The 25,217-nt window shown below is 39.8% G+C and overlaps 1 protein-coding gene across 1 annotated transcript in view; it reads right to left on the reverse strand.

Annotated features, from left to right (window-relative positions):
• The window catches only part of BACE2 (beta-secretase 2), a gene marked incomplete at both ends in the record, with an annotated part of 46,095 nt that overhangs the window by 10,519 nt on the left and 10,359 nt on the right, over positions 1-25,217 (reverse strand). Inside the window, 5 exon segments of the mRNA XM_084302503.1 lie at positions 864-965; positions 4,346-4,480; positions 5,682-5,810; positions 7,367-7,583; positions 14,048-14,136. Coding sequence (XP_084158629.1) covers positions 864-965; positions 4,346-4,480; positions 5,682-5,810; positions 7,367-7,583; positions 14,048-14,136 — 672 coding nt within the window.

The following is a 25,217-nucleotide window of genomic DNA, read 5'->3' on the forward strand; positions in this document are numbered from 1 at the left end:
TGCTCTCAGTCAGGCAAAGGGTCTCAGTCTTGAACTATCAGTGTACAGGCAAATACCCTGCCTTTTGGTCAACTGGCCAACAGCCTGCTTACTGCATTTACCATGATTTGTCCATCCTACCACTGTCCATTCCTGAAGCCAGGATAAAAATATGAAACTTGTTGACATTGAAATATCTGAGATTTATTCTTCAGCTTTAACCTTCTCAATGCTGTTAATCGTATTCAAACAAAAATTATGAATAGCTTTTGTTAACCAGAAAACACTGCTCCAGTTACTCTATGCTGAAATAAGTCCACCATGCCCTTGCCCTACTTCTAAAGCCCACTCCATTTCCAAAGAAAGATACTTTTAAACATAAATAATGAAGTTCAAAAGCAGCTTTCTTGGTATGAACAATCCTTATGAATGGCATCCATTCTAAACAACAATAAGCTTTATATTTGGAAATCAACTGCTTGCAGTAGCAGGTTCTTTTACTTTATAAACACTGTGTTTTGAATGAAAGGACTGATTTTTGTACCCTTAATACTATGCATTGGAAAGACAAGGATTAAGTCCATATTTCTGAAACACTTAGAGCAAAATACTCAGTCTCCACACTGTTTCTGATGCATTTTTATACATGTGCCTCTTGCCTGTATTTGGACTTATTCTCACCTCTCTTTCCCTCTTCTCCCTCCATCAAAGACCATCCATCATTTTTTATTTAATAATAGGAGTACACCAGGAAAAGTTCTTCTCTCAAGTCAGAGACCTCCTGACTTACCTGGCAGATAGCAAAGATGACACTCCTTTCAAAGATCATGCGATCACTTAATAGGAAGTTAACATTTCAAGCAGAGTTAATTACATTAGCTTACCAGGGATTTGCGAGCTATTGCTTGCACAACAGCACTGAAGACTTTCTGGGGCAGACGGAGGAGAGTGGTCCCACTGTCTACTATCGCTTTATCAGCATTATACTAGGGAAGGAGAAAAAAGAGATAAATTACACACTGTAGTTAATGTAATGAAGACTAAACTGTTTCATAGTGATTACAAGGCTGTTCCTTTTTGGTAGCTGTCTTCATAAAACTGTACGTCACGCTTTTCAGCAGCTCTCTTGAGCTGATAGCTTGAATTCAAATGAAGCTTGAGAGCAAAAACAACGTAATGACAGCCTAGACACAAGAGTGAATTTATCTGCACTAGTCAAAAAATTATTCCATCTCACCACAGCTGTTGCAAGTGGCCAAAGTGTCCTAGAAAGAAGTATAGCACAGCCTCTCAGAGATGTACGCTAATCTACTTTACCTCTCATATGTGTTGGGCACAAAGCACTCTCATGTTTAGTTCATAGTTCATATGTTCATATGTTCATATGAACTCTCATAGTTCAGGCACAGGGTAAGCACACTGATGTGGCTTACATACATGTCCATGCCCTGAATTTTGGTCTCAGCTATAATGAAAACAACTCACTCTAATTTAAACATAATACAGCAGCTTGTTTTTAATAACTAGTGTTTCTACCTTGAGAATAGTCAGGGAGCATAAGTCCTCATTACATGTCAGGTTTGGTTCTAGCTCAAGAGTACATCTTGTCTCTTAACTTCAGACAACCATGAAAACACAGGCAAAAGCAACTACAAAGAAACTGGAAAATTTCAATCCTGCTGCTCCAAAGTCTGCACAAAGTCCCTCAGTATAAAATTCTCTTCATTATAAAAACCCGAGTCCTCAGGCTGATGAAAAAACCTCTGATGAAATATCAGAGGTTTGATATTTAATCAAACTTCAGATACACTAAAATCAACAAATAAATATTTTAAGAGCTACATATTGTTTTATGGACCCTTAAAAAACTTAATTAATTAAGTTAATTGTAAAAAGAAAAGGCAAGCAGCAGTGGCAGCTATTCGCATTAACTACTTTTGTTACGAGGTTAGGCAGCAGCATCAATATAACCAAACAATTATATGTTTATGGCATAATCAAAAGACAAGAGCAAACAGACAGCATAAACTTTTAGGAAGAGGTCAAAGAGAAAGTGAATTCTAGATACATTGGTTTAGATATTATCAAGTCACAGGCACTATCTTCAGTGCAGTGATAAAAATAAAACCCCACATAAACTGACTGACTTTCTTTTTGAAAGAAGAGGTGCTATAGGCTGCCAAGCAGCACTGAACGAAAAGCAAACAGGAAAAGCACTGATATGCACCACCTGCCGTTTATCCCACACTCAGAAACATTTCTGACGAGGGGAGAAAAATATTATGGCATTGTGGAATTTATTTTAACATATTTACAATACAAATATGCAATCGCCAAGATCACCACCTCAGGAAAAAAAAAAGTGGGTAGATGCACAGCCTAAAAGGGCCAACCACTAACATAAAAAAGCATGCAGAATTCCTGCCTTATAGATTTCCATGCTGTGTACAATGTACTTTCTGTGTGCAGTAACTTCTCGCCTTCTCAGTCTTGCTGGTTAATATTTAACAGAGCACCCTAGGCAGTGTGCACCAGTGGCAGCTTTGTGCTTCCTCGGCCCTGCTCTGCCAGGGTCCTGGCCAAAGCTGCAGGGTTATTCTGGCCCTATCCCCAGATCTGAAGTGCAGGGGACTGTTTTTTCCTTGCCAGGAAAGGAGTAGTCTCTGGTGACTGTTACAAAAATGTTCCATTTCCTAGAAAACAATTAGGAGAAGACAGGGCACATAGTTCATCACTCCACAAAAAGAATTATGCATCCTTGGCAAGCCCTTAACTAGCTAACTTTTCATCATACTAGCCTTAATTTACTACTCTTCCCCTAAACTTCTGCTGGGAAATATCCTTAAATCAAGAAAGGAATGATGCTTTTTGTACCAGTGATGTGCATACTATGCTAATACATCCAAGGTGAAAGCAAACCATAGCTTAGAAAGAGTAACAATAAGAGGAAATTTTCATAACACTGCTACATTTTTAAGTGAGTTGTTTTTTGGAAACAGCATGTATTAAACCATCAGCACAAGGACTCCTCTTCAAAATATATTGATTGTTTTTTAAGGTAGGAAAGAAAAGCAAACGTATTTATGTTAGAAACCCAGCAGTTCTGCATTCCTAACAATATAATAGAGAGAAATTTAAATAGACCTTGGTCTGCTTATTAAGTTGAAGGTGATATGATCAATTTTAAATATTTTATATAGAAATATGAATTCCATATTTTATATGGAAATATATTTATCCCTATGTAAGTTTTTTATCATTAATTTCACATAATTTGTAAGAACTATTAAAACTTTAGAATGATCATATTCCACTTATTTCCAGCTAAGAGAACAAGCACAAGACAAAATTAAGATGTCTTAGGAAAACAGGGCATGAAAATTATAGAACACAAATAGCAACAAGCAACATCAAGAAACAAAGGAAACACACACATATACATATCCAGAAAAACAAAACGGCTTTGGAGCAAAAATTCCACCAATATAGTCTTATCAAAATGATTCAGTGACTACAAAACATTATTCCTAATATGAACATGAAACATATACATGAGAAAAAATAACTGGTAAGGCTGAAGTGAGCAAGATATGGGTTTGGGGTTCTATGACCATGGGACCTTGTTTGAGGATCACTGTCTGCTTGGGAGGGACACTAGTGGAGAAAAGACAGTTTCGCTAGTAGGATGGCTAACCTTGTTAGGACGGCGTTAAGCTAAGAAGGAGGGAGAGGGTAACCAGTAGCCCCATGAAAGAATGAGTGATGCACAGGGCTGCTGAACAATGGGCATGGAGTGATATAATCAGAAGGGATCACAAAATCGATGATAGGGGGCTTCAGAGGGGTCACCTCCAGCACTTACAGGCTAACAAGGAAAACGCCTACAAGACAGCATTATGGAGAAACCTCCAAATATTTTCTAGGAACTAAACATGCTGCAGTGTCCCCTTTTAAGTGCATACGCATGCAGTATGGGCAATAAAAAAAAAAACGAGTAAGAGAGGTGCACGTGTCTGCAGGGCAAAGAATTCATGGCATCACTGAGACATGGTGGGATGGTTCCCATGACTGGAGTGTTGGAATGAAAGGATACAGGCTCTTTAGGAAGGACAGGCAGGGAAGACAAGGGGGCATCAATTGCTCTCTATGCCAGTGAGCAGCTGGAGTGCACGGAGCTCTGCCTGGGTCAGGATTAAAGGGAGGGCAGGGACAGGGGACATTATAGTGGGGGTCTACTACAGGGCACCTGACCAGGAAGAACAAGTGGATTAGGCCCTCTACAGACAGATAGGATCAGTCTCACATTCATACGCTCTGGTCTTCATGGGGGACTTCAACCACCCCGATATCTGTTGATTGCAAATACCTCTCTGCAGTCCAGTTCCAGGTTCTGTCCTCCAACCTCCAGCTTGAGAATTTCAACCTGATAATACCACTCCTCTTTGATAGGTGTGTACCATATATCACCCCTGTAGAGACTTGGTTCAATGCCACCTAGAACCTGAGGGAAAAGAGAAAAGAATTCACATACTTTAAAATCCTGGATGTTTAGTTCTGGGGCAAGTACAGGTAAAAAGAGAAACGTTTCATTGTGATAGCACATCAAAATCTTAATTTAGCACAATTTCTGTGGATTTTGCTAACAAATTCTTTACCAATCATAGAACAGTTTGAAACTAGAAATTAAGATGTTGCTTCAGTAAACCACCATTCCAATGCTGGGCCAAATTTCCAGGGCCTTCTAACAAACTCACACGGCTTTTCTTAAGAAAGCTCTAGTATTTCAAATCAAAAACTTATCTTTGGTGGTTTAACGTAGGCAATGTATAAAACCAGGACAGAACTGAAAACTTGTACATTATAAATCCGCTTTATCAGATCAAAAAAGCCTTAATGCTGCTTATCAACATTTCATTTTTTGTATGAACGGACGAAATAGAATGTGACCATTGTGTTGTGGCTACCACTATTAGCTTCTATCAGGACTTTCATTGAGGCTGTCTGGGAGCATACCAGACCATCAGACTTTGAATTGAACTAACATAAGAAAGTTCTCTCTTGGGCTTCATCTATCTCAAATGATAAATGTAAATCCCACTTACAGTAGTATGTGAATTTACAGCAAAATAACTATTCGTGATTAATTCCTTTGCTGATATGTTTATTTCAGCATAATTCGTGAAGAGTTATTCCAAATAATGATTTCACATAAATAATAGCCAATTCTTGGAACCACTAAAATGGGTGGAAAGACTTCCCTGATTAATAACAAGGGAAAGATCTGGTCCTCAATTTTTTCCTTTGCTCTGTTGTCTAAAAAAAAGACAAAGAGCCTTGATTCCTCTCCCCCTTTTCACATCATATAAAAAAGTACTACAGCATTTTGATAAATCTGAACAAGCTTAGTAGTTAAGTAAGGGAAACACAATAGGTAAGGAAGTGCACCATTAAATTTATTTTTTCTTTATTGAAATGAGGATCCAAATGCCGAAGTTTATTCAAACTTGAGAGAGAAAAAAAGAATGGGGAATGAAAACAAATAGATACTTTTAATTTTGCTTAAATGCTTAACTTTGCCTTAAAAGAATGTAAAACATTTCATATATTTAACTACTAAATTTGGAAGAAATAAGATAGTCATAGAAAAGAGGGAGAGACTTTAACAAAGATACATCTTCCCTCTCAGATTGACAGATACCCACAAGACTACCTCCGTTGGTACCACTTCCGGAAACAGGCAGTCCAGCACCACACATCTGCAAAGAGAAAATGTTGGGGATCTTTGCCTGCCTCACAAGAGAATCAAAGAACGTCTCCACAGAACTTGAAGGCTTGAAGGTGAAGAGAAAAAAAAGATATATTAATGATTGCAAAAGTATTCATTATAAAGTTTCCATGTAGAAATGAGCAAGTCATTCAAATAGGATTACTTTTAGCAAGTAAATTGAATTTCTGACAACCAAATGATGAAAATCCTATATAAGTCATTAAAAAAACAACACCTGTCATTTCCCTTCTGTTGTTCTTAAAAGCATTTTTACTCTTGACCATTGTCACAGAGATCCCTAAAGCATGAAAGTATTTTTGAACTGCAGTTTTCAAATTCAGATACTAGTTTTAGTTTTCAGGCAGAAACTCTCAACGATATTTTCTGCTTGCAAGACTCTTTGGGTTATTAGAAGAGACAAATATGACACGCCCTTCCCACCTCCCATGCTTAGTTTTTAAACACAGTTTAATTCTAAAGAACTTTGAATTCAATGCCCTCATTTCCTCTTCTTTCTTTTAAAGAACTTTCTAAGTTCAACTGATTACTGACTAACAGGTCATTTCCTACACTGTATACCATACCTACCTTTGCATCTATTGGAGTATTGCAATTTCACTATAATTCAGATTTCTGTGTGAGTACATCTGATGAGAGGCAGGGCCACTGGTTAATTTGCAAGGTGCCAAGTGCTCTTACTGCACAAAGCATAAAGCAGCCTCTGAAGCTAACATTTAAGTCTTTGGAAGAAGGGAAAAATAAATACCCTGAATGCACTATTTGCCCAAAGCAGAGTCTAAGAAGCAGCTCCTCCCTGTCTGTCTGTTGACAGCACATGACAGCAGCTAAGGCAGAAGTCAATACAATGATCACACAGCTCTTGAATAAAGCTTTTTAATTCCAGAGTGCAGACAGTATTGAATCATTTATTCTAAATAGATACATCTCAGTTTGTGAATTTTTCAGACAGTTCTGTGTAGGCTGGAAGCTATGACTATGTAGCATTACAATCACATTTTCAGTTTTAGGTTGTAAACTTACCAATTTCAGTCTATAAATTTTAGGTTCAAATTTAAACTTCTACCTGAATTTCTTACCTCCATAAGAACAGAATGTGTTTGGTTTATGCTCATAAAAACAAGGTAGCTAATATTTGTTCTGAAATTACCCACATTTGCCCTCCATCTCAACCTTTACTTGACGAATGGAGAATGCCTTAGAACAAACTGCCAAGGGCTTTGCAAGTTCATCAGTCCATTGACAAGTCTTGAAGGACATTATTAGAGCCCTAATAAATGCTTCCCACACACATACTAGAAGCCTTGTAACCTTTACTCTTGCACTTTGGTACTACAAGCTCAGTAAAAGCTTATTCATTACAGATGAGCTAAAATTGGAGCCTTTACCACCAAAAAAGACTAAATCCTCATACGGGACTGTGGTACCATCACAAACCAATTTGTTCTCTCTGGAATTTAACAAATGCAAAAGATCCTTAGGAATGAGTGGTTGGAAGGGAGGAACTTTGTGCTGACAGATCACCTACCCTCTTTACTTTAATATTTAGATTTCTATTTATCATCATTGCAAATGATAAAAGCAGGAGAAAGGATCATTTACCTTGGCTAAGGTGCCATAGGCAAGACCAAGAATCCCATGCCATTGAACCCCTGGTAAGAAGAAATTCTCTGATTCAAAAATGGTTGCAATATTGATGGTGTAGCTGCCATCAATTCCTTTGGGGATAGTAATGACATCTGTACCCAGCACTCCAGTCCAGCTTCCTTGACTGTACTTAACTGTGACATCGATCCCTTGAGATTTGTATGTACTTGACCTTCAAAAGGAAAAGATACACTTATGCATGTGCTGTTTATTTACAATGCAAGACAACAAAATACCACCCAATATTATTTTTTCCCAGAGAGGAAAAATAGTGAAGTCTGCAAAGTTGATCACATATCCTTACAGAACAGGGTCATATTGTAAAAGCAGTACCATGTGATAATAATAATAATAAAAAACCTTGAGCTCCTGTTTTTATCCTGAAGCCATCAATGACTCAATTTTTCACAATGTGATTTTTTGTTTTTGTTTTTAATCTAAGATATTACACCATCCAGTGCAATGTGTCCCTGACTCGGACTAATCTGTCACAATAGAAGCAATACTCTTTAACTAGGGATGGAACATATTAAGTGGTGCTAGGAAATAAAAAGCTTCTGAATTCTAATCTAATACTGAAATGCCAAGTTAACTGAATAGCTATAGACTACTACCTCATTAATAGTATTAAAATTCTATTTTGGGTAAAATAGAATGTTACGGTGAGCAACAGCAGTAAGACACAGGTTGTCTAAATCTGCAGTCTGGCCTGCCTATAAAGAAGTAATCAGATTTGGATATAACTAACAAATGATTCACTAACTTATAGGAGGAAAGGAAGGAGTTCCTTCTAGACAAAGATAGCTAAAGCAAAGGAGCAAAGAAAAAGAATCCTGTTTAGAAGGCTTAACAAAAGTATTATAGAAAACACCATGAGATTTTTCATTTTAAAATTCTATAGTAAAAACATAGCCATCACCTTCCATCTGCATCACTACCATAGAGCTACAGAAGTTCTAGATCCCCTACAATCTATTTTGGTCCAATTCCTTGGCATGCAGTTTCTCCTTCTAGAGACACAAATGACCATGCTTGCTTCATCTGAACAGACTTTTAGCTTGACACACTTTTTAAAAGTAAATTTAAAAGAAGTACATGTGTGTAACACAATAGAAAGGTGATTTATCAAGTGCGGACAGCTTTATCCACCCAGCTTTAATCTAGCAGCTGCTCTGACAGAAGCAGCCGTGAAGCTGTTAGGTCTGTGGCTGGAGCACAGGAGATGGGAGCTTGCTGACAAGAGCCAACTCGGAGCCAGCTCATCCATGGATAGCTTCACAGCCACCCCTACCTGAGCTAGCCAGAAGAAAGCTGGTTTGATTTTGCCTGCTATGGGGAACACTCTCCAGATGGCTACACAGACAACTCCCAACCTGTTTGAACACAGATCTCATCTTGTGGAGCGGCTTGACCGTATGGACCATGCAAGTTATTCTCTTCCTATCTAAGGGAGAGGGAAGAAGGAATAAGAGGCCAAGCTCTAAACCCGACTAGTTCTTGATACTCCCAATGCCTAAGCCTTCAAGGGTCTTCAGGACCCAGTGGCTTGTAACGTCCAAGACAGCAGAAATAAATCAGGCAATAGGCCATGTTGATTATAGATCAAAATGCACAAATGTGCCTGAGATTCTGGTACTTACTGCCTGTATCCAGTCACTGCTACTACGGTTTTAACTTTATATGTAATTCTGCATTTCTGTGACATTTAGACAAAAGAACGTCTCTGCTCAGTCATGGTCTTCAGAGCACCACTGTGATACCAGAAGTATCTTTTATAAATCGAAACAGAGTCCAAACAACTAGTGACATAAAAGAAACCAGAGGGACCAGGAAAAGGAAGGGAAAATACAGGGCTGTTCATGTAGAAAAGTGTATGGCTGTGCAACTGAAGAGGAATCATCTAAAACTGGAGAGAAAGGTGAGTACCAGGAGAACATCTGCAAATACAGACTGTACATATGAACAGCAACAGTAGGAGCACATAAGTCTTCTTCCCTCAGGTAGGAGGCAAGAAGAATCCTTCATGGATTGCACTCTGGAACAGGATACAGAAAGACTGGGATCATGTATTGCTGATGAACTTCTCTGTGGAAAGGCAGGACAAGTCACCTCCTCTGTGCCTCCCTACCTGTAGAAATGGGTATGAGTATGGGTATTATTTCACTTATAAAGCAATGTCATATTGGACACATATTGACACAAATGTCATATTGGAGAGGAGGTCTTATTATTTACATCAAGGAGCAAAATTCCTACTGTCCTAGGAAGGGATCTTATGCAGTCCTTGTGGCAGTAATTATATTCTGTTCTGCAAAAACATTTCCTGTTCCATCTTACTGACTGTAATCAGCCCATGTTTTTCCATCTCACTGCTCCAAAAGAAGGAAACGTCTTTAGAGGTCAAAATGAGAGAATTGTTTTAATTCAGAGGTAGAGTGTTTTGAGACAAACACACGGCATAAGAAATTCCAAACAAACCATTTTGGCTATGATACAAATATAAAAATTCAACTCTTCCAGTAGGACAGAGTGTACCTTTGCCAGAGGAAAGGATAAAGGTCTAATAGATGATAGTTCTGTGGTACCACCACTTCCTTCTCCCTCTCCTTAGCAGTTACCGTCTTCTCTCCATAGCACCAAACAGAAGAATGGTTCTCAGACCTTGAATAGCTCTCCAGCCTTATCTCAGAAAACTAGCAAGGAGTTCATTTCCTTGTGCAGAGTTGCTCATTTCCAGCCTATATCACTGGACAAAACATAGCCAAAATATTATTTCTCATGTCATTCTATATTTGAAGGATGCTTGACAAGGCAAAAGCAAAACCACTAGGCAGAAAGCCCTGCTTAACACCGACCTCACCAGACATGCAACTCCTTCATTCCATGCTCTTCCATTGCCAGTCTGCAATAAACCAGGACTTCATGTTTTCTTGTTTACCCATTCACTTTTTCCTAAGCACCCAATCAACATCTCTACAGAAAGCAATGGGAAAGAAGGGATGGAAAAAAGCAAAGGACCAAAAAATCTGAACAGAAATTTTGATCCCCTCTCTAGTGATAGATGGCACAAAACAAGTGATTCAGGGCCAATGACTTTAAGGCAAAGCAAAAGTGAAAACCCAACAACCAACCTAACTGTCTAAAGAATATTTCACAACCTAAATTACTGTTTTTTAACCAACAAGTCCCATTTAATTTGCAGGGGTTCTGGAACAAGTTTATAATTTACCCCAAACCATAAAACTTACAGTGCACACGACCAAACACACGGGATCATCCTGCAAAGCAGAAGCTTTGTGTTGCTAAATGGTATGTACTTAATTGTATTATCTCAGTTTATTGCTCATAATTTTCTTACCCCCCTACCTCATCAAATGATCATCTCTCTAGTAGTTTGCTCTTGAAACTTTATACCGTGAGGCAGCAATACTCACACTGAAATAAGACTGGATACTATTATAGATACTACTGCTGAATACTGACAGCCTGAGTATGTCACTCTTTCACATAACACGCCAACACTGATTTAGTTTCAAGTGTGAAAATCCTTTTATAAATTTAAGTAGCTCTTTTATCATAAGTAGCACATTCAACAAAACCTACTTATTATTTTGAACAGCATGAGAAACAAATACTGACTGCTTTTTTCAGTTTAGGAGGACAAATCAGGCTGTTGCCCAAAATCTTACATAACTTGGTAACTTATAAAACATGATCATCACAGCAGACTCAGAAATTTTCACAGCAGAATTTTGTAAGAGCCACTCAAAAACCAGTCATGAAAGAGTTCATGAAAATAGCTCTATTTATTTTGTACATAAAATGCCAGATAATTGAATAATGCAATTATATGATATAAAAATGTGACACATAACGTGATTTAATAAATTACTTCCAAAACTGCTCAGGGAGGGTTGTCCTGAAAAATACACATTCCATGTTCTTAGAGACTCTAAAACAAAGACAACAACTTTTCTACACACCCTCCCAATTTCAGTCCAAAAATAATAACACACTTAACTTTATATTTTGATAATTTGAAAGATATTGGCAATCAGGAAATTCAGACCCATCACTGTATTTCTCCAACACAATATTAATATTCTAATAAGCACACATCTAACTCAGTCCCACAAGATTTATTAACTTAACAAATTACTAACCCTTCACTCCCCTTGTCTTCAATTTGCAGTTTATGACTTTGATATGGAAGCACTTCATGATGATAAAGGGAAAAACTGCAGGACTAATTACCAGACAAGAGGTGATGTCTTTATTTAATTTTAAAGTGTCCCAGATATCATGGAACAAAAGTACACATAGACTATTTGTTTCACTTACACACAGGTAAAGATCACTCTTGGGTCATTTTTCAGATCTGGCTGATGTGATAACAAGGCCCCTGCCTACCATCTGTACAAAATCGTGACTACAGAGAAAAGGCTGTCCTAAGGCCAGTCTCAAGAAGAGAAAGCAGCAGGGCCCAAGGCCCTATAGGTCCATTGGCTTCACATCAGCTCAGGAAGAGACACAGAAACAACCTCCTGCAATCCATTCCTAAGCACATGAAGGACAAAAAGGTACAAAGGGACACTCAGTGAGCAATTTCACGGACATATCATGGCACTCTAAGACACTACATTAAGGAGCATAGCTGGCATTCCACACCTGGAATACTGTGGCCAGCCATGGGAACCCAGTTCAACGGGGACAGAGAGAAATAGGAGAGGAACTGGCAGAGGGCTACCAAATAGGCCAGGGACCTCAAACACAGGAGGAGAGCTTGCAGGGACTGGGCCTGTTTTGTAAATGAGGCTAAAAGGAGAAGTCATAGCAGCTTACACTGACTTGAAAGACAGCTACTAAAATGACACAGACAACCTTCTTTGTCAAACGATCATACAAGGGGTATTACCCCTTGAGTAACATTTTTTTGAGGTTCAGTTTGGATATTAGGTAGTAATTTGCACTCCTGGAGAGTGTGGCCCACCACTGAAACACACTGCCCAGAGTTCATGGATTCTCCACCCTCAGAGGCTTACAGGACTTGGCTGGACTCAGCCATGGCTGATCCAATCTTATGACAGCCCAGCATCAGGGGCATTATGTACTAGGTGACCTACAGAATTTTCTTTCAAAGAGCGTTTAAACGTCTCACCGATTCAATAGGGCCAAGATGCCCCCCAGATGATAGTTATGCTTAAACTTTGAAATGAAAAAATCACGATGTAGCCAGGTTCAAGCATGCTAATACCTGCACTTTATTCTGAACGTATTCCCATTCTCCATCAGTCCAAACCAAACCAGGAACTGCTATTGCAATTGCTCTCTTCTATTATTACTTCAGTTTGAATCATTTGATAAAGCACCCTTAACGTTCCAGGGACTAATTTTCAAGGTTTCATTATTAATTTTGTACCAAAGTTCTGAAAACACAATGTACACAGAGAACACTGATAAGAGGCTGTAACCTTCAAGTGATTTCACAGTCTTTCTCAACACAGAGCATCTGTTGTTGTTGCTGTTTGTAACAGCGTGTGGTTCTTATGAGAGGCCTTGCCCTTCCAAAGTAACGTCACTGAAGATAAAAGGGAGAAGGAAATACTTGTGCTTTTAATTCCTGACAAGTAAGTTTCCTTATAATTGTAGCCACTACCTATGGAAGGGGACCGCTGACAAGCAAAATTCTGCACTAGTGCAGAAATAGCTCTCAGGTGCAAATTCTGGACTTTTCAGACCTATGTGAAGTATCTCCATTAACAGCTGAATATGTGACAGGAGGTCAGGCTTTTGTACTAGGCAGCATGGAAATACTGACTTTGACTCCATTATCAGTGCATCTTATTGGAAGAAAACAATACCCCATGTTAAAATACATGAAGAGGTGATGTTCTCCTGCCTCCCTGTCCTCTAAGTAATTTGAACTATATTCTTCAGCTAAAGATAGACACTGTTTTGTAGAAATTTACCTGAAGTAATTTAAACTAGAGACAGGCAGAAGGGAAGGAAGAAAAGAGGAAAAGTGATTCAGAGTAAGCTGTGCTTGGCTATGACTAATGTCAGCTCTTGCTAAACAGCAAATTTTGTGCATAACAGGCACCAAAATCTCCAAGTTGTATCTTATAAACAACCCAGTTCAGCACAGGGTCTGTTCCAATCACTGGCTGACTGAGGTCCTTATCCAAACTAAATAACAAATTAGTTTTTGACTAATCAAGTTTTGTGTCAAATGAAATGTCAAGTAGCAGATAGGACTACTGTTTTTTATTTTATTTTTTTAAGAAAAGGGAAATAAATTTACATTTCTAATTCCTTCCAAGACTATTTGGATAAGAAATTGGTGAAGTTGGTGTGATTTTAGAAATGATTTTTACCCTGTGATCTTCTTCCTTTTTCCCCAGCTCTAATCAGTATTGGGTCCAGATCTCAGTCTTGCTGTTATCAGTGAGACCGTTTGTGGTGTCAGTCTGGACTCTGCAACAAGGAGAACCAACCTTCTGGTTCAGGCAGCAAACACCCCAGTGTCATGGGATGTCAGAGAAGCCCCACAAACTTCCTGATCATCCTCTATGGCATGGAGCAGTCAGAATCTAAAAGACATCCTATCCCACCGAGGCGTGCAGAACAGGTACTTACAGCTCTGTATTGAAGTAGGAGGTGACATCAGGATCAGGCACACCTGCTACAGCAAAATTACTGCTTCCAGTGTCAACCAGAATATTTAACTGCCGAAACAGAAGAAAGGAGAGGTGGTTTTCATATTCAACTAAACAAACAAAAAAAAGAAAAAAAAAAAAAAAAAAGAAATCATTAAAGTTTTTTGTCTAAGCTACCTTTAGTTTAAAAATGAAGACGACAGTTGTCCTGAAAAATAAATGCAAAATGTCACTTTGGGGAAAGACATGCTGCTGTGGCCCCTCTAGAATAGCTGATTATAATGAAATGCTGTAAAATAGTCATGGTCACAGAAGGGGAATATCCGCCAAGCCCATATTTATTCAGCAGATGAATTCATGACCATCTCAAATTTCTTTTTGGCCAAGTCCTTGTGTCTCAGCAACCTGTCTCATCAGGGACACATGCTGCTTTGTGCCCTCTTTAAAGTACTGCTTGCCTTAGGGCTGATGAGGTTTCTAGGTGAGGTCTGAGCAGAAAGAAGCAGAAACATGAAGCTTAGCAAGCACTGGGAGAAGGTGTAACTCCTTTTGAGCGGAGCGGTAGCAACCTACCACAGTCTTCACTGCCTGGGAACAGGAGGATGGCAGACTTACAGACACAGTGAAAAGCACTGATTGGTCGGCAGCTTAAGAGGGGGACCACTTGTTCAATTAATTGGGAGGATGACTGAGGCCAAAAAATGACTAACAAAACCACACAGAAAAAAATGAGACCTTCCCTTTCCCCATTTGGCTCAGGTGACCAGTCAGGTTCACCACAGCTGTGTGAACACTTGTGCTAGCACGAAGCAGGTCACAGCATGGGAATGAGCTGAGATGCAGGATAACTTCTTTCAGCAACATTGAAACTACAGCTTGGGAGTGTCATTAATGATAATTTAAGTCTGTCACTACCAAAAGTGGTGGTCACACTTTTTTCCTGCTCTTGGCTGGATGTTTCCCATGGCTTCTTGGCATAAGTACTAGTACCCATATGGCTGTGCTACAAATCCACTCAGGTTCCTTACCTACAGTTGCAAAAAACATTAGTAATCTGTCTTATCAGACAGCTACTTGAAAAGAGATGGGAGGAGCAGATACTAGAAAAGGGTGATTGCCCTTTTCAATTTGCTGGATTGTAAGAGAGAAAGATGGGGGAAATGAACTCAACGATGACAAAGGAAATGGAGAAACAGAATCAAATTCAGAAAGGAGTGTAAAGACATAGGAAGATAAAGCACTTAGAGAAGATATGCTGAATTCTTCTTTAATCGATTTTAGACTGAGCACAGGAGAAAAAAAGTGTGAGCTGATGTTTAAAAACATTTTTGGTTTGCTCATGGAGGAGGAGGAGGAAGAAGGTTGCCCCTGTTTTACCTAGTAAATAAAATCTGGGACTGAGGACTGTTAAAAAAAAAAAAACAAAAAAAAACAAAAAAAAAAAAACCAACAACAACTAGTAATCAATGGGACTCTCTTTTGAACTGCATGAACTCTGCCATTGGTATTCCCAGCCCTAATCATACAAAAATTTTAAGACTAAACATAAACAAAACCACAACTTCAGTCAAGTTATTTACTTGCCTCACTGCATCTCAGATTTTAGATTAAGTGAAAACAATGCATTAAAATTTATTTTGCAAACAGACATGCTAGACGGACTTCTAGAAAGAAAAGGACATATCCAAGTTCACCTGGCTCCAGGAGCTGAGGCTTTAAAAGAAAGTAAGAACCTGTGAGGCATGACTTGCAAGAAAATCCAAAGTTTGCTTCATACTTTGTTTCACCAAGATTAAAATCTAACATTCTGTCAAACACCTAACAAAGTAAGAACTGTTCTTTTTTATTTTTTTCCCCTCTCTTTTTTTTTCCCTCTCTTGGATAGAAATTGTATTAAAAATAAATAACAAAGAGTAGCTACAATGTGTGCATCTATCAGGACCAACAAAAGTTGCCTCCAAGGGGTGCTGCAGGGCTTAAATTAATTAGCATTTCCAAGGCAGTCTGTGATGTTTGAGTAATGGGCACTATACGTCAACTGAATAAATAGATATAGGTGTTACCCTAACTTCAGTAGTATGTATGACACTGTACATGGAGGAGGACTGGGGAAATAAAATTAAAAAGAAATAAAATAAAAAAAGCTCAACCGCTAACTATGACTTATATAAAAGACATTTTACCCCCCACACCTTGAATAAAATGTTACTATCACAGAATTCAGAAATCACTGAAGAAAAGGGCAAGTTTACTGCCCACAGAACGGAGCGAATCAACATTTCCAAAAGAAAACTGGTATCTCTCCCCTCCAAAAAAAGGGGAAAACACAAAGGCAGCTAACCATGCAGGTCCCAGCCCACTCGGCCTTGGCCACGCTCACACGACAGATCGCTATTGAGGCTGACATTCCCGATCTGCATGTTTGTGCATAATGAGACGCAGGCGGCCAGGGCAGACACAGATTTATTGTGGCCCTTACAATAGTGCCAGTGATTAGCAGATCATTTTGGGGTGGGTATAACTGACTGGGTGCTCTTTCTCTGCCTGCCGCCCTTTCGGTCCGAATTTTCTTTAGTGCCTCCACGTCTCATTAAGATCCACTTTCATGTTGTCACTGCCGGAGACTACTTTATTCTGCGCCAGTTCTCTGACAGTTTAACTAGGCTGCTGGGCAGCTTCCAGACCAGCTCTGGTAAGTCACGGGGTGGCAGCTGGAGGCCTCATGGTCCAGGGCTGCCTGCCCTGCCCCGTCTCCAGAGGTCAGCCCTGCCCAGTCCCCTGGAGATGGAGGCGAACACGCAGCACGCTCGCTCCCCAGTCGCTGCACTTCACCACCCGCTCAATGCCACCTGAACACATTGAGCTGGAGAGTGGCCATACTTCTCTGTACCTTCACCTTTCCGTAGCAGGAAGGTACTGATGTTGAGGGAGAGCCAGCAGGGGTGTTTGCATCCTCTTCAACAGCCTCCTGGCAAAGCAGCAGAGAGACCATGAACCAGAGCTCTCCTTGCTGGCAAAGCAGGTCCACTGGATTTATGACAGCCACCTCGAAAGAATCGTGTCCTGTCACTTACAGCTGATTAGTGATTGGCATGTTTTGTCAGAAAGTGTCAGGTGAAGTCAGATTTGGCAAAAGCCAAGATCAGAGAGGCACATCTGAATGAAGCAATGAAGGAGAAATTGTCCAAAGGCTGCTGACTGATCATGTGCTAGTCATAAAAAACGAAAGACTCCTTTCCTTTCACACTGCAAGGCACAAAAGGAAAGCCTACAGTTGGTGGTGGATTTTTTTTTTTTTTTTTGGACATTTCCGAGTTCAATTTCAGATCTATACAGCAGATATAAAAGCCCTTTTTTTTTTTTTTCCCCCCCAGAGATCACCTTTACCATAGCCGTGTGTGATATATGGAGTAATAATTCATGTCAAGAAGATGGTTGATATTAATAAATCATTAGGAGATGTGGGAGTGTGACCATGGTTGGGACAAGCCCCATGGTTGGTGATAACATCAAGTTCAATTTCAGATCTATACAGCAGATATAAAAGCCCTTTTTTCCCCCAAAGATCACCTTTACCACAGCTGTGGGATGTGAAACCTGCACCTCATACCATACTGGGAGATTATTTTGCTGGATGCATTTCCTGAATAATATGGCTATTAATGAGAGGTTAAAAAAGACTCCTGGGTATAAAGTGACCATGATGGTAACAACCACCTGAGCCATGACAAACTTACAGAGGAAATCTGCCACCCTATCTGTATGCCATTAAGTTGTGCTCAAATCAAAAGCTGTTTACTGAAAGTTGTGAACATGGAAATGCATTGCCAGAGAGGCAGAAGTCTCCTTGGGCCATGCATCTTATATGTTGTTTTTTACTCCAATTGGTGGAGATGCTGAAAAAATAAAACAGTTGTAATAATTCATTTCATCTGGTAGTCAAATACATTGTCAATACTTCAAGGATCCCTGAAGCTTTCCAGTATTTGATTTAGCATCAGCATCAAATAGCACTTACTGTATACTCTCCTGCTTCAATAATTTAACTTACTACTGTCTTTATTTTTTTTATTCTTTCCACTGCTGAATATTGTTGTATTTTGATACCAGTAAAATTTTTCTATTGATCTATCATCTTTTTTCACTCAACAAAACTTCTTTTGTCTGTGGTTCAGGTACTAGCCCTATCTCTTACCGCAAGTGATGTCGATGCAACGTCATCAACACTAGGAGTCATCTATCCCTACTTTAACTGCATCAGTGAGCAGTAATGTGCAGTTTGCAAAACACACCATGTATTCAGAAAGTGACTTCCTTGTCCTCTAGCAGGGACAAACCTTACCTCTGTGCTGACCTACACTGTACTCAGACTTGGTGAAGTTTCTCTTTCCTGTTTTAGTCTGAGGTCAGAAGTTTTTTGTAATGCTCAGAAAAACATACAAAACCAATCCCACAGGCTGTAAGTGCATAATGCATTTCTTTGAAGCAGCTCCCTGTGTGGCTTAGCATACACAGTCTTTGCCAGGTGTGGAATCCCAGGGCTTGCATGCAGCCCTGTTGCACTGTTGTTTTTGATGTAATTCCCCAGGTAACCCACCCCGAGACAGTGATAATCTTCATCCCCATTAAAAGAAGGGCCTGTGGAAAAATACACTATAGTTTTTTCGAGTTAATGGGCCTGATTCTTCTAGGTCAAGCAATGAAGACTTATCACTGAACAAAATGAAACAGACTGAAAAAATGCATTTGGATCTTCATCCCTGCTTCAGCTGATGCTTGGGGGAATAAAGAACAGAGTAAGATCTGCAGAGTTAGACCCATAGATATAATAATGAATCTCATTCAGTTGTATGTTTACTCTGGGGCTCAGTCAAAATCTTGATGTTAGGCAATTGACAGCTTCCATCATGCAAGCCAGAAGGTCCAATGAAGCTGGATGTGTAAGAGACCACAATGAAAACTACAAATGAACATGCCTTCCCTGGGATTTTAACTTGACCGAATGCCCTCCCTTTCTATTCCCCTCTCTCCCTTCCCCAGTAAAGTGCGACCGTTTCATGCTAGTAACATTCATATGCCGTTCAAAATCTTGTCCTGCTGTGCTTTCTTGATTTCTCCCACACACACGCTTAAAATAGGGTTTATAGTCCTACTCTGCTTGATCGAGTATGCCACACAGTGAACCATCACAAAGTAAAAATGTGTGTTTTTTTTTTCCACATTTAGAGACTATAAATAGGAAGCATCCCATTACTGGCTCATGTGCTGTTGCCACATATCATGATGGCTTAGCACAAGTCCACACCATCTAAAAACCCCATAACTTGCAACATCTCTTAATTCCCTCTCTTTCTTATTTTGTCCCATACATATTAGACCCTACAGAAAAAAAAAAAAATTGTTAGACAGCGCTTAAAAAAAAAAAAAGTGCAAAGAAGAGCTACATTTCTTGTTAGAGATTAGCAGCTAGAAATCATTTGGGTAACAGCTCTTCTTTTTTAAGCTGGTTAATAGATAGGAAAATTAGTTGCCAATTTAAATATTGCCTCATTTAACACAACGATTCCTAATTACATTATCAGCCCATCTGGCAAGAATTGCTTACAACCATCATGCAAAACAGAAAACACTCTAGGAACTATATGCTGTGTTTGCCCACAGTTATTATGTGTTATTATTGGCACAGACTGTCAGTCAGGTTATTTCAGCAATTTGTTTCTACAAATTAATAATGTTATAATATAAAGTGGCTTTTTAAGAAGAGCTACTGTACACTACTTTCAGTGTAATCTGGAATTAGCATTTACAGCCTAATTTTTAGTAAACTAATTCAGAAGACCAAGGTTTAATGCAGATTCTTCATCTCTTCTTTTTAAGATATGGAAATAAAATCTAATTAAAACATGAGTTAGGGGAACCTTTGGAAGCATGTCTAGATGTAGGGGACTGCAAAGTTGCACATAGACTGAAAAATCGTCAGTGACAAAAACACTTCTGCTTGTAGAATTATGTATATTTTGCTGGAGAGGCAAGACTGAAACAAAAAAGGGGTAAGTTTGTCAGTCCATACAAAATACTGGCATACTGCTGCTGAACACTGGAGCAGGGACAAGGTTCTCAGATTTTAGCAGTCTCAAGAACAGTCCCAGGACTGGAACAGCCCAGTCCTTGTTACTCTGCAGCACTTCACAGGATGTGTGTGGTGGGAAGGGACCCCTGGGGGCCACCTGCTCCAAGCTCTGCGCAAGCAGGGCCACCCAGAGCAGGCTGCCCAGGGCCAGGCCCAGGTGGCTTCTGGAGATCCCCAAGAGGAGCCCCCACAGCTCTCTGGGCAGCCTCTGCCAGGGCTCCTCACCTGCACAGCACAGAATTGCTGCCTGCTGCTCAGAGGGAGCCTCCTGGGCTCCACTTTGTGCCCACTGCCTCTTGTTCTAGTGCTGGGCACCACTGAAAAGGGCCTGGCTCCGTCCTCTTTGCTCCCTCCCTTCAGGTATTTATGGACATTGATGAGATCCCCCTAAGCCTTCCCTTCTACAGGCTGAACAGCCCCAGCTCTCTCATCCTCTCCTCACAGGAGATGTGCTCCTGCCTCTTCATCATCTTGGTGACCCTCTGTTGGACTCTCTCCAGCCTGCCTCTCCCTCTGCTACTGGGGAGGCCCAGAACTGGACCCAGTACTCCAGGTGTGGTCTCACCAGTGCTGAGCAGAGGAAGCCAGAAAACAACTCTGCTGTCTGACTGACAGCCTGGCCACTGGTGACGTTTGAAAAACACCCCACCCAGAGCCAAGCAACTCCCTACAGCTTGGACTATAACACACTTCACCTTTGAGGAGGAGGAGGAAGCAGGAAGCCCATGTTACACTGGATCTGGGAGGAGAATTTCCACGTGGTGCATTGAGGGGTGTGGGGGGTGTCAAATCACAGGAGACAAATTATTTGCTACCACCCCCCCCCCAAGAAATCCTCCTGTTTTCACAAGAAAGGTCTAACTATTCAGATGAGATATGTGAGGCAGTACAAAGAAAAAAAATGGAACAGAGATTAATGATTTTCTAATGCAGTTTGCTAAGCAGGTGGTGCCCACGTTTCACTGCAACATCATGCTTAGGACACCGGAAGGTGATCTATTGCAGCTCGAAATCTTGGCCAAACCAGAAAGTCAAGCGAGTTACTAAAGATTATTCCTTCTCTGGTGATTGCAGGAAGTTTGTCAGAGAAAGTGTAGCACATAAAGTACATTATGTAGTAAACTGGAGAACAAATTGTAAATGGAGGCTCTTCAGGGCTACACTAGATTAAGCCACAAGAGTTTGTTTGGCATTTGCTGTCATTCCCCTCACCATATATTCAGTTTGTGTCAGGACCTATGATTTGGTCCCCTATTTATACTACCCTTACCTTCACTCTCCCCACCAAGCTCCTGAAACTCATCTGTTACGGGGCACTGTCACACTCACATTGGGCTAACAGAAGACAGAGTCTTCTGCCTTCAGTCTTTTCATGGTCTGAACTGAACTGCTGAACTGGGAAAAATACCATTTCTTTTTTTTTCCTCTCTGAAAAGCAATAATCTCTTTCTTAACCAGAAGATGAAAAGTACTATCAGGATTAGCCAATCTTTCCCTGCTTAAGAGCGCTGTGTGTTTCTGTAGCTGACATTTGTATTAAAAACACAAATGCTAAAGATGACTGATTGCTCTGAAGTATCAACTTGCTAAACTAAATTGTGAGTTGAAATATGAGCGTCTGACTCTGGGACTGATGAATAGTCATTTTGAAGAGAAATATTACAAGAAGTGCTTTATATATATTATCATTTTGACAATAAGGGAAGGCTATTATGGTTTAAAGACCTCCCTCCCCTCCCCAAAAGAAAATAAAACTTGGCTAATCAATCCTGGTAAAAAAGCAAAATATCTATTCTTCATTTCTGCGCTCTCCTTTTCACCAGTTCTTTCACTTTCCTAAACATTAACATTCTAGCTGCACATGCTGTCTCATGTGGTATCTTATTTTTCAAGCTGAAATTTATTTGCTGTGTCTAGATTTATCATACAACACATCCATCCTATTCATGCTATATGAACATGCTTCGCTGTTGAACATGAGCTATTACTTGTTTATCTTAGAGCTGTGTGAATCGTAGCTATTTTGTCTCACTGCCTTTTCAGAAAAGATTAACCTTTTTTTTCTCTTTTTTCCCAGATATAAGTCCCTCTCCCATATCACTGACTTGGACACCCAATAGCTGACAAAGTATTTAAGTGTGTGAAGCAACCCGCTCACTCACCTTAAACATTTATGCCTCAACCGAAGGCATGCCCTCTTCCAGACATTGTGTTTTAAGGAAAATCTGGACTAGTTAGAGGAAGTTCATTAATGACAATCATCTAGCAGTCTACAAAAATCTGTAAATAGACATTGGTAGGCTCAGACTAGTTTGCAAGGCTGTGAAGAACTGTGATCGTCTTTTAACATACGTATGATTACACATAAGCTCGTTGTCTCTTCACCAGCCTATTTCTAACTTCTAAAGTGAAGTAGGAGAGAGTTAGCTCTTACTAACAGCAGTAAAACACCAATATGCTCACAAATTTCAGTGAGGAAAAAGTATATTTGTTTCTATATTTATAGTAAGCATGTTTGTGAATTCGAAGATTACTATGTGCTTATGTAAATGGAAGATAGAAGATAAAAAAAAAAAAAACCACCACACCCTGAAAATTAAGAATGAAAGCAGAATACATCAGGTATTTACACATAATTATACACAAAGCCCTGATTAAACCAAAAGCAAGTTTCCACCTGTTAGTAGATGGAAATCCATCAGTTTTCCACTAATTACAATACAGCACTGAGAGACAAGAGAGAGAGGATGAAAACCACTGGAACCAACTCTCCCATCTAACTGCAATGCTCGCAAGGAATCTCAGTGCCCACTCAGCCTTGGTTTAGAGGGATGGACTATGTCTGATCTCTATGCAACATCTGAATCAGAAAGCATCTCATCTAGAGTTCACTCCTCCTTCCCCAATGACCGAAGTGGCTAAGGTGTTGGAGAGACAGCTATTAATTTATAAATCCAACAGCTAAAAAACAAAAACCAAAACAACACACATTAGGAGAAACACCTGCAGCCTCCCTCTACCACCAACCTGAGACTTGGAGATACGCTTGTGAATGCCACAACAGATTTCACAGTCACCCTCTCAACCTGGAGCCTGTTCTTGCTTTGAAACCACCAAACACAGCCAAGGTAGAGAAGACCTCATGGGCAAGGCTTTAAGTTCCTTGGACCAATGGCCACCCAGATGAGATAGCTACTAGTTCATGGAGAGGTGTGTGCTGTAGGTGGACTTGGGGAAAAGGGCAGTTTATAACTCCCCAGTAAATAGCAGAGCAATAGAGATGGGGGAAGGAGTGCACATCTGTGTTTCACAATACAGGAACACCCGCAAGCCATAAAGGGTTTCACTGTCCCCAGCCAGCTCCTCCTCAGTAAGCCTCTACGCACTTGTACCCACGTGCTTAACCACACTTCATTCCTTAAGTAAAAGAAAACACTGCCAAATACTTTCAGTTGACCTGAAGCTAAACTTTCACTGTAAAACTTACAACCATCTCACTGGAAAAAAAAAAAAAAAAATTAAAAAAAAATAACACATCCACCTCAAGTGTCTTAAGCTAAGTGTCCGCTATGTCTGTTCTGTTTACCAGTATTTCTTAGGGCATAATTCTTCTAAAAATACAGTACTATGCCAAACAATTTCAGAAGTTTTTTTTTTTTTTCTTAATAAACAAACAAACAAAAAAAAAAAACAAACAGGAGAAAGGCACTCATCATACTAATATAATATCATACTAATATAATACCTTTCAAAATATGATATCCAAGCAGGGTTTTGTGCTCTGTGTTGTTGTTTGTTTGTTTGTTTTTTTTAAAGGAAATGAAATCAGTAAACCTACGTTAATGTATTATATGCAGTGAATTAGTATAGTTAGAAGCTGCATACAGCTTAGAATTTCAATTTTCCGAGGCTTTTGCTCTCCAAAATTAGCTTCCAATTTATTTTGTTAGTTCACCCTTTTCTCTTCCTCTATTGTTCATTAGAATCAGAGAAACTGTTGTGTGATAAACCTTGCATTTTTAGTCTTTTTCTACCTAGCTTCAGAAGTCCTACCCTGTGTTAAAAAAAAAAAATCAAAAAAAAAACCTCCAACTGCAGTGTCTGTAAGATTGAAAGAGTTTTGTGCATTTACGCAGAACCACACTACAACAAATAAACTGAAGAAGGCTTGACCCCACTAATCTTATGACCTTCCTCATGCTGTACAAGCTTCTACACTGTGAGTCACTATCCATGTTTACCATGCCAGTGGGAAATGATATAACTAATCAAAGGCCACATTTCAAGCTTCAACAAAGCTTATGAAATCCATTCTTAACACTACAGTGAGTGAGAGGTTAGGAGGTATCTCTATCCTCACAAGTGCTGTTGTATTTTTTTAAATCTCCCTTTTGTCAAATACACCATGGTACCCTTACATTTCAGTGGTGGGCAGTGCTGGCAGAAGCCTCTCAGGAGAGCCTCAGTCTCACTCCTGTACTTCCTCATCCATTTAAAGGTCTCCCTCACACCAAAGATATGAATCTCAATCTTAAATTTAAGTAAAGCCCTGGCTTTCATAGTGCACCAGCGATGTGAAACTAAGCGCCAAAGCTGCTCCCACAATACTTAAGGAGTTTTTGAAGGCAAAGATGAACTTTGAAAAAAGCTACATTTTGAAGACAGGTAATGAGAAAAAGACATTTGCAGGATAGCAGTGAAAAAAAAAAAAAAAAAGAAAGAAAAAAAAATACAAAAAAACAAACCACAGCGTTTTAAGAATGCTGAATGTTTGGCCTGATCTCAAATGCCAGGCCCTTTTCCCTCTCCTCCCCCTGTCAGCTCACTCCTGCAGATACACGACTGTGTTCAGGTTTTTTCCTCCCTGTCAAGATGTTAGCTTTGTAGACGGGTGTTTTCAAGTGAAGGTTTTTCAAAGCCTGGAGAGCTGCAAGGAGGAAAGGTGAAGGAAGGACAATCCTGACATGACACATTGGGCTGAGCTGCTCTCCCCAGGCAGGCTGTCCTCATCCAGGTGCCG

This window comes from Netta rufina (genome assembly GCF_964035555.1).
Source record: "Netta rufina genome assembly, chromosome: 1".
In the NCBI taxonomy this organism is placed as follows: Eukaryota; Metazoa; Chordata; class Aves; order Anseriformes; family Anatidae; genus Netta; species Netta rufina.